General features: G+C 37.5%; 3 protein-coding genes across 3 annotated transcripts; all 3 read right to left on the bottom strand.

Annotated features, from left to right (window-relative positions):
* Positions 1-445: 445 nt before the first annotated feature.
* On the bottom strand, positions 446-2,429 carry LOC144342274 (uncharacterized). The gene is made up of 3 exons (XM_078005546.1): positions 2,252-2,429; positions 1,467-2,092; positions 446-1,045 (listed from the first exon to the last, which is right to left on the bottom strand). The coding sequence occupies exons 1-3, from the start codon at positions 2,427-2,429 to the stop codon at positions 446-448; spliced, it is 1,404 nt and encodes a 467-aa protein (XP_077861672.1).
* Positions 2,430-2,618: 189 nt separating this feature from the next.
* On the bottom strand, positions 2,619-3,182 carry LOC102809473 (uncharacterized). The gene has a single exon (XM_006824594.1). It carries the CDS (start codon positions 3,180-3,182, stop codon positions 2,619-2,621), a length of 564 nt encoding a protein of 187 aa, XP_006824657.1.
* A 106-nt stretch (positions 3,183-3,288) lies between these two features.
* LOC146740554 (uncharacterized) lies at positions 3,289-7,140 on the bottom strand. The gene is made up of 4 exons (XM_085501826.1): positions 6,501-7,140; positions 5,963-6,466; positions 4,492-4,650; positions 3,289-4,163 (listed from the first exon to the last, which is right to left on the bottom strand). Exons 1-4 carry the CDS (start codon positions 7,138-7,140, stop codon positions 3,289-3,291), a joined length of 2,178 nt encoding a protein of 725 aa, XP_085357952.1.
* Between the last annotated feature and the right edge of the window lie 3,834 nt (positions 7,141-10,974).

The following is a 10,974-nucleotide window of genomic DNA, read 5'->3' as shown; positions in this document are numbered from 1 at the left end:
CTCAGTTCCCGAGTATGTAAAAACATGGTAAAAAATACAAATATGTGTAGTTTCGATCTCGAGCTGCATTCACTGTTTATAAACAAACCGCCATTAGAACGACTCTCACTGAAGTCACGTTCGTACAAGATCACGCAAAACTACGCGAGAGTTGAGCGAGAGTTAGCTTAAAATAAATTTAGAACTGTGTTCGTTACATGGCTCTGAATTGTGATAAACAATACAAACTCTAAAACACTTTCTACTAATTACTGGCTAACTTAACAAAAGCTAAACTATCAAATTCAATAAACAAAGTTACAACTTTGGTAATCTAAACATATTATAAATCTTTAATAAAGTTCAGTCATGGTTAAAACTGATCGCTTATAAATACAAAAAAATACCATACAAAAACCCTCTGAAGGTTTTTTTAGTAGTGTAATAAAGTTATTATTATTATAGTTCAGTTACTGGCTCCCTCGACGGGGTTGTGCTCTGGTCTATACAACATGATGAGCTTTGTTATCGGCCGGTCATACAACAAATTGCCAATCTTCAGGCATACCTTCCTTACTAATCCATCCTTACTCGACAATGCTTCCATTACCATTGTACGTGGCCACTGACATCTGGGGGTATTCTCCTCAATGACAAGAAATATGTCTCCTTTAATCAGATTCAGTGTTTCATCTTGCCATTTTTGTCTCAGCTGTAAGGTAGGTAAATATTCCAACCGCCATCTACGCCAAAATTCATTGGCAAGATACTGAACTCTGCGCCATCTCTTTCTACAATATAAATCCTGACGTACAAAAGCACCTGGCAGAGGAAGAACAACCTTTGATTTCTGTGTGAGTAACTGACTTGGTGTAAGAGGTTCACCAGTATCTGTAGAAGACATATCTAGGTAGGTCAGTGGTCTGCTATTCACAATGGCCTCAGCTTCTGTCAAGAAGGTGATGAGAAGTTCATCATCTAACTGCTGACTCTGCTTTTCAAGAATTCCTGACAGAGCTTTTATAAGACCGATTTTATAAGACGTTCCCAGACGCCACCCATATGACTTGCAAGTGGTACGTTAAATTTAAATTCTATCCAATCGGTGCCATCCTTGAGGAGCTCCCTCTGTATTTGGTTGTTGCTTAATTCAGCAAGGGCAGACTCAAGTTCACCTTTAGCTCCTACGAAGTTAGATCCTCTATCTCATCTAAGACTTCTGACTGGTCCTCTACGGCATACAAATCTGCGATATGCATTCAGGAAGGAATCAGTGGTGAGTGAATAGGCAACTTCTATGTGTACTGCTCTAGATGTAAGGCATGTAAAGATAACGCCCCATTTTTTTTTATCACTTCGTCCTACTCGTGTATAGAAGGGACCAAAATAGTCAACACCACTATAAGTGAATGGTGGATGTTCTGCTCAGCGGTCTTCTGGTAAGTCTGACATCTTTTGTACTACTGGTTTGCCACTGAGCTTCTTACATGGGATGCTACTGCTACATGTGATTTCAAGATCCAATATCCATTGGCACGTATTTCATTTAATGTGTGTGTTCTACCTGCATGTGCTGTGTGCTCGTGGTGGTGTCTTACTAATACTGAAGTTATATGGGATCTATTTGGCAACACAACAGGATGCTTAAGATTAGGTGGAAGATTTGCTCTTTGTACTCTGCCGCCAACATGTATCAAACCATCAGGAGCAAGATATGGATCCAATTTGCGCAACTGACTGTTGCCTTTCAAACGTGACAGTTTCTTTGACAAACTATGATGCTCTTCTGCAAAATGTGCAGCCTGCAGTTCTTTTAGAATTAATTGTTCTGCATGCTGGAGCTCTTCAACTGTTATCGGTGATACTGATACGAATGGTATGCTTCTGGAGCGAAGTCTTTGCATATATCTGATACACAGTGCTACAGATGTCTTCATTCTGTGCCAATCTGAGAAATAATCAAGCCTTTGTAAGAAACTGGCTGGCTCAGTTTTGATACTTTGTGTAGATAAGACAACAGACTTCTTCACTTCAGGATCATCTGTATTTAATGCAGTGGTAGAGCTACCAGTATTTAGTGGCAATGGGTCTGAACTCTGAAGGAATACTGGACCTGTTCACTATAATTTATGGTTTAAGAGATCATCTACTGAGGAACCTCTTGATGCTACATTTGCTGGTTTAGACTTAGAGTCGACATGGTTCCATTGTAAGACTTCAGTATGATTTCTTATCTGTTGTATGCGATTTGCTACAAAGATATGAAACTTGCGTGCGGCATTGGAAATGTAACCCATTACAACCATACTGTCTGTCCAGAAAATATGTTTGGCATCATAATCTAACTCGCGTTTCAGGAATTCACTAATTTTCACAGCAGTGACTGCAGCTGTGAGCTCTAGTCTGGGTGTGGTTAGTTGTTTCGTAGGAGTTACACGAGATTTAGCCATCAACAAGGTGCTATAAATCTTACCATTCGAATCAATAATGCGTAGATATGAACAGCTGCCATATCCATTCTGTGATGCATCTGAGAAGTGATGCAACTCTCTCACAATTGGCTCCTGCAAACCTTCTGGTTTCTCACATCTTGGTATGTAAAACTGCGTCAATGCAGATAACTGGTTTCTCCATTTAGATCACTGTATACATATTTCATCAGGAACTGGATCATCCCAGTGATGTCCATCCCGACAAAGACTCTGCAATATCTTTTTTGCTTCTAGGAGGCATGGCGAGATGAAACCCAATGGGTCAAAGATTGATGCTACTGTGGATATAATACCTCTACGAGTGAGTGGATTATCTTTCAACTCAATGCAAAATCTGAGCATGTCATTCTCAACACACCATGTAACACCTAGAGTTCTTGAAATTGATAATTCTTCATTCAGGAAGTTGAAAGACTGGATGTCTTTGGCACGATACTCAGGTGGAATTGCTGTCAACACCTCTTTATTAGTGGATAACAAATTATTAAGTTTAAATCCTTCTTTACCACAAAGACTAGTACTCTCCTTGAACAATTGTATTGCTTGTTGTGCTGTCGTTACAGACTTGATACCATCATCTACGTAGAAATTACGGCAAACAAAGTCAGCGCCCAGTTTTCCACACTCTGCTTCAAATAAGTCTGCTGTGAGACGTAATGCAAAATTGGCTACTCCAGATGAAGAGGTGGCCCCAAAAAGATGAACTCTCATACGGTATTCTACTATAGGACCTTCAATGTTACTGTCCTCAAACCATAGGAATCAAAGATAGTCTCTATATGTGGTGGGCTTACTAATACCTGGTGGAACATTCCCTCTATGTCGGTTCTTCACGAAAGCGACATAATACTCCTATCAAACTATTCAACTGATCTGGACCACTAAGTAGATACTGGTTCAGACTGATTCCTTTATATTCACTGCTACAGTTGAAAACAACTCTGAGCTTATTTGGTTTCTTGGGGTGGTATACCCCGTGATGTGGTATATACCATACTGTGTCCTTCTCTATCTCAGTAGCTGGGACCTTTTCTGCATAAGATTTCTGGATCATATCTTTCATGCTCGTAATGTAATGGTCTTGATACTGTACTTTTCTGCCTAACTTCTTCTGTAAGCCTAAAAGACATCCAAGAGCAACACTACGATTATTGGGAAGTCTTATATCATCTGTCTTGAATGGTAGGGGAAATACAAAATGCCCATCTTCATTCTGTAAAGTATTCTCTTGCAAAATCTTCAGAAAGCGGAAGTCTTCCAATGACATCTTGTCATCTACATGACGCTCATGAAATTCAAGTTCCATCATACTTCTCACTTCTTCAGTAGTCACCTCACGAGCTCTTGTGCGATAAGCAAAACGACATGTCTTTGTTGTGATCTTGGCATTCTTCACTGGTCCAGTGACACCCCATCCCAAATTTGTTCTGGTTGCATATGGTTCATTGTCACCAGCAGTGATAATTTCCTTTGGAACCATAGCTTCAGGACAGTTGAAACCAATTAACAGTCCCACATCTACATTACTATCATATGGTTCTAACTGTTTAGCGACTTCTTGTAGGTGTGGCCAAATAGCTACACTTTCTGGTGTGGCAATCTGTGTTCTCTCAGTAGGAATCTCACTTCGGGTAAAGACGGAAGGAAGCGGTACAGTGATTTCTTCTGATCTACACGACTGAACATTGAAACCTGTTGCCACACAAGTTGTTAAACCTTTTTTGCCAACATTGTTGTCAACTCGAGTTTAGAATGTCTGGTTGGTACATCAAACTTCTCTAGTAATGAGTCAGATATAAACAGGCATTTGACTGGTTATCCAGTACAGCATATGTCTTCACTCGTTGTGCAGGATCATTCTTATGACAAATAAAGACTGGAATCACCATAGAATGATACTCTGATTCTTCAAACTCTATCTGCTTAGTATTAATTTTTGTCTTCATTGATACTGCATTCTTTTGCATGGATACATTGGGTTTACTTTGTGTGTCAGAATTTTTCTGACTGCTAGACTGACCTAGCTGACCCTGTACAACTTTCTTAGAACTAGACTGGGAATCTGGTGTCCTACACAGTGATGAATACTTCCTTCTTCTACATTCTCTGTAACGATGACCTCTGTTCAGACATCCAAAACATAATCGGTTATCTACAACAAATGTCTTACGGTCTTCTACTGACAGAGTAAGAAATTGCTGACAGCTACTTAAATGATGAGATTCTTTACATTAAATACAACATGGGGTCTTCCCTTTAACATCATTTTCGGTTGAAGTTTGCTCTGAGGACATAGGATTCAGTTCTGTAGATTCTGAAACTAATGTACTGTGACGTTAAATGCGGGGGGGGGGGGCCTTTATGGGGCTACACCGTATTCAGGATCGGGGAGCTTGTTTTTAATACCGGTCTAATAGTCTTTGTCTTTGGTAGCGTGCTTATCTAATAAGTCTCCTCCCTCTCAGCTCGTCCGCTGTCACGGGGTGGGGATCGTTTGGTGAATGTATATCACCACAACTGAGACTGTGCAGAGAAAGAAATATACCAGTAACGATTATAACAAATCAACACAACACAATATATACGGTTTCCTGTACTTTAATAAACAAATAACAGGGATGCTGGTCACTGGAACCAGCAAGGAGGGGGATACACTGTAAAATAAAATAAATTAGAGACTTGATCGATGCTGCAGGGAACACTCCACTCTCCATTGGACAGCAATGTGCAATGTTGCGTTCCTTCGTATCTGGCACACTGGCGAAGCAGCTGCACTACAATTTAAACTCGTGCTCTGTGTCCAGGGAGTATCGGCAACTGCACTGCTATCTGCTGCTACTGGTAGCACTGGTATAACGGGAGTAGTTCAGGCAGTGAGCTTCAGTGGTTCCTGTTGATCAGCAGGGATTACTGCACAGCACGTCTGCATATGTACCCCTGTATAGGGTACAGCTCACTGGAGTCAGGAATCAGCATCACAAGATGTTACAGGATCAAGTCAGGTCACCTTCCTGACTAAAGATTTTCCCTTATGTCTCAACTTAAATACCCTAGTTAATTTATGGCCATGCAAATAATAAAATGTATATAACGAAATGATTGGTTATCTCGAAATAGCCGACAAATCAGTGTACAGAGGATGCCAATTTTGGTAGTGGAATAAACCACTCTTAATCCAAGCTCTACCAATTTAAAGTAGGAGACTCGGGTCAATGATGTCATATCTATTTTCATTGCCAACAACACTGGGTTCAGCACATTCCAAGGTATTTCACAATCACCATGTCACTGTCTGAGCCATACCATTATGCCACAGGGAGAGACAGGATGTATGTATCTCAAATTCTGCTGACAACACAATCCAGTGACTGTATCAGCGGTCTTAAAAATAAACATGTGCAATGGGTTGTTGCAAAGTATCCAAACATGTGCGCTTTTATTTCACACAGCCAGGGCTCTGTACTTTTCACTTACAATTTATGTCACAGTACGAGCCTTTCCGCTATTTGTGTATGTCTTCTTGTCTTCCTTATAATTGTCAACTTTGATGTTTCCTGGACCACAAGAGATACGAGCTTCAGTTGCCATAAATTCACAAAAATCAGTGAATGATGGATAACAACCTTCATAGTCTGCATTATAGTAAGACTGTTGTTGATTACCATACAGATGCCTGTCTATAACTCTGCTCCATCTGTCAACTACATACCTTGGCAACTTACTGAGAATCTTTCGATTTTCTTCAGGATCATCAAGACATCGTAAATAATGTATTGAATTCATAGCTGCATGACAATGCTCTAGGAAGTTAGACAACTTCAGCAAGCCTTCACCATCCTCTTGTTTGATAATTGGCCATCTATGCAATCTGTCTCGGTATGCTTCAGCTACCTTGAACTTGTCACCATAACGACGGATTAATGTATACTTTGCCTTCTCATATGCCTCTTCATCCTCAAGTGTAAGAAAGTGACGAATAGCTTCCTTGGCATTTCCTGATGTATAATTATCTACTAAGGTAGAACAGACGTTCTGTTACTGAATGTGTCTGTTTTTCAATGAGTGCTTCAAATGACTTCAACCATGTAGGGAAATCCATTCTACTACCGCTATACACTTCCGATTCCATTGGAGGAAGTCTATCTTGCCGTTTAGTTAAGATATCAGCCAATCTTAAAACTGGGTCCTGCTGGGCTACATCTGATCGACTATTAACATGTGGATTTTTTGTATACATGTGCCTGCTCTCATAATCAGGTCGCTGCCGAGTGGGATACACATCTTTCTGTGGTTGTCTATCTTGAACAACACTATTCGATCTATTTCTGCTGTTTGCATGTATTCTACCAAACTGTTCTGATCTAGTGGCTTTACTATACTGAGATGGGTGTATACCATAATATTTCTGAGCGGACACAGATTCTTGTGGAGTAGAGTGCTGTGGAATACTAACTTCGTCAATACATGACCATGTTACAAATGGTACATTTTCACCAGGAGGAATTCTACTATATTGATTGTCTCTACTCTTCATTAAACTGTCTACTTCCTGTGACAACTGTTCAACTTCTCTGGATGTCTCTGTTATTAAACTTTCCAAATAATGATCAGTACTGTTCATACCTTTAAGTCTACTACCTTGGAGTGGAGTACGTCCAAATGATGCCATCTTCGTATCACGGTTTTACTGTTCTACGGCTGAGTTTTACTGTTAAGAACGCAGTTCTGACTGACTGCGTATACCATTTATTTAACCACGCAATTTCAACATAAATCTCAGTTCCCGAGTACGTAAAAACATGGTAAAAGATACAAATACGTGTAGTTTCGATCTCGCGCTGCATTCACTGTTTATAAACAAACGAATCTCACTGAAGTCACGTTCGTACAAGATCACGCAAAACTACGCGAGAGTTGAGCGAGAGTTAGCTTAAAATAAATTTAGAACTGTGTTCGTTACAACAGGATACTGCTAGTAAACAATTTTGGTATGAGAAAACTGGTATACATGTACTCTCATAATTTCCCCTATGCTCCTCGTTGTTTGACATTAAAGAAGCAATCAGGCTTGTAGTTTTCAAGATTTAAAAATTGAAGATGTCATCAACAAAATGAGGAAATCTGACAAAGTGCACCCATGCACCAAGTATGAAAGCAATTGCCAGGTAGTTTCAAAGAAGTTGAAAAAAAAGATTTGTTATCAAATATTTATTAAAATCAATAACAAAAGTATAAGAGTAATCAGGGTAAAGATTTTCAATAAAAAATCATTTATTCAATTCTATTCAGACATAGTGTGTAACATCATACATAATGTCCTACATATATACACATACTTTTGTTTCATCATCCAATTAAAGATGGCCAAATGGCGGTTATTTTAGTGCTAAAACAAAACCAAGCATTTCTGCCATTCCGGATCAAGATCTCAGACAGGCATGGACATAAACATTCAATAGCTCATCAAAACGCCAAGAATTAGGGAAACCTGCATCTGAATCGCACAAACAAGAAATCTTTGATTTTTTTTTATTGTCATGTATCGATTTTCATCATTCCAATGGGTGTTGAGTGATTAAAGATTATTATTATTATTATTCTTGCACATATAACTCGCAACTTAGTTCACACATAACTCATCCTTTTTCTTTGGGATGTATGGTGTTTAGCTCATGAGGGATCACTGTGAAAAGTACCAACAGGGACTATGTCATTATCAAGTTGGTGCAGGACAGACTATGATAGACCTTATCACCTATAACGAATAGCTCTGCCCAACTGTCTTTATAGAGATTTTACCACTCTGTAATATGTACAAATCAGCATGCAATTCACATTTTGTTTCCATTGGAAATGTTTTACCATCACACACAGCAAATTTCAACAAAACAATGAGTGTTGACTTTCTTTAGACATGGCTTCATATGGGGCAGAAATTCTTCTGTAATATATGCATATCGGCATGCAATTCAGATTTTGTTTCTGCCAGAACTGTATGACCATCGCACTCTGAGTTGGAAAATGCTCTTTAGTTATGACTAGGTACAGACAGGACGGAACTTTTTCACCACCAGATATTCTGGTGGTCAAAATTTTCAGCACTTTTTGACTCCCGTGTGCGAAGCACAAAAAGGGAGTCTTTGCAGTTAGTTTGTCTGTATGTGTGTATGTGTGTCCGTCTGTTCCACTGATATCTCAAGAACCATACATCAGTTTTTGATGAAACTTGGTGCATAGATGCTCTGGACCAATGCGCAGATTTGATTAGGTTTTGGTAAAAATCCATGCATATTAATTACCTAATTTGCATGATAATTAGCTGATTTTTGGCTGTTTCATAACTGTTCCACTGATATCTAAAGAACCACTCATTGGATTTTGATGAAACTTGGCACACAGATGCTCCAAACTAATGCGCAGATTTGATTAGTTTTGGGTAAAAATCTGTGCAATATTAATTACCTAATTTGCATAATGATTAATCAATTTTTGGCTTTTCCACTGATATCTTAAGTACTAATCATCACATTTCAATAAAACTTGGTACATAGATGTCATAGGACACTGCACAAACCTGAAAGTTTTTAGGGTAATATCAGTAGATATTAATTACCTAATTAGCATAATTAATTAATTTTCAGCTTTTGATATTTCAAGTATTAATTGTCACATTTCAATGAAACTTGGTACATAGATGTCATAGGACACTGCACAGACCTGATAGTTTTTAGGGTAATATGAGTACATATTAATTACCTAATTTGCATAATTAATTAATTTTCAGCTTTTGATATTTCAAGTACTAATCATCACATTTCAATGACACTTGGTACATAGATGTCATAGGACACTGCACAGACCTGATAGTTTTTAGGGTAATACGAGTACATATTAATTACCTAATTAGCATAATTAATTAATTTTCAGCTTTTGATATTTCAAGTAGTAATCATCACATTTCAATGAAACTTGGTACATAGATGTCATAGGACACTGCACAGACCTGATAGTTTTTAAGGTAATATGAGTACATATTAATTACCTAATTTGCATAATTAATTAATTTTCAGCTTTTGATATTTCAAGTAGTAATCATCACATTTCAATGACACTTGGTACATAGATGTCATAGGACACTGCACAGACCTGATAGTTTTTAAGGTAATACGAGTACATATTAATTACCTAATTTGCATAATTAATTAATTTTCAGCTTCTGATATTTCAAGTAGTAATCATCACATTTCAATGAAATTTGGTACATAGACATCATAGGACACTGCACAGACCTGATAGTTTTAGGCTAATATCAGTATATATTAATTAGCTAATTTGCATAATTAATTAATTTTCAGCTTTTGATATTTCAAGTAGTAATCATCACATTTCAATGACACTTGGTACATAGATGTCATAGGACACTGCACAAACCTGATAGTTTTTAGGGTAATATGAGTACATATTAATTATCTAATTTGCATAATTAATTAATTTTCAGCTTTTGATATATCAAGTAGTAATCATCATATTTCAATGAGACTTCATAGATCTTCTAGGATTATGCAGAGACCTAATTAGTTTTAATTGGATATTAATTACCTAATTTGCATAATGTTCCACTGATATATAAAGAACCACAAATTGGATTTTAATGAAACTTTTAAAGAAAACTATGCAGAAACCCAATTAGTTTTTGGTAAATAGTTATGCTTATTAATCTCCTAATTAACATAATTAATTAACACTGATATCTCAATTACTGATCATCACATTTGAATAAAATTTGGTACATAAATGCTCTAGGACAATAGACAGGCCTGATTAATTTTGGGTTAAAATTTGTTCATATTAATTCTCTAATTAGCATAATAATTCATAATTTTTTTGTTCTGTTCTGTTCATATTAGTTACCTGATGTACATAATTAGTTTTCAGCTTTTCTATCAATATCTCATGTACAAGTAATTTTGAATTAATTTTTAATGTGTCTTCAATACTCTCAGCACACGGGAGTTCTTTCTAAGCTTTCTTTGATTTCTTATATTCTTCAATATTTCTGGAAATGAGCTTTAATTTTGGAGCCCACAGATAAAATTTGAATCAATTTTCAGTTATTACTAAAGTAATTGGGTTGTTTTTGGCCCAATCTTCTGAAAGAAAGTGCAGACTATAAACAATACTATTTTGTGAATTTGTGATGAAGAGGGAATTAGTGGTGAAAAGTGAGGTGCATCAAGGGAGTACAACAATTCAGATATAGATTCATTTACAGTTAAGTTAGGACTCACTGATAGCATGAGATTTTGGACATAAATTTACAATTTTTTTTATTTTTAATTTTAGGATGCGATACTCTACTCAAATAAATTAAAACTCGACTTTATTAGCCTGACAAGTTGGCGTAGGTGGCGCCCTGGACTGCTGCGAACCACATCCACGTGAGAGGGGTTCGCAGAAATCCTGGGCGCCACCTACGCCAACTTGTCAGGCTAGACTTTATTTG

This window comes from Saccoglossus kowalevskii, chromosome 7 (assembly GCF_978046115.1).
Source record: "Saccoglossus kowalevskii chromosome 7, keSacKowa6.1, whole genome shotgun sequence".
NCBI lineage: Eukaryota > Metazoa > Hemichordata > Enteropneusta > Harrimaniidae > Saccoglossus > Saccoglossus kowalevskii.
This window is presented reverse-complemented; position numbering and strand designations above follow the sequence as displayed.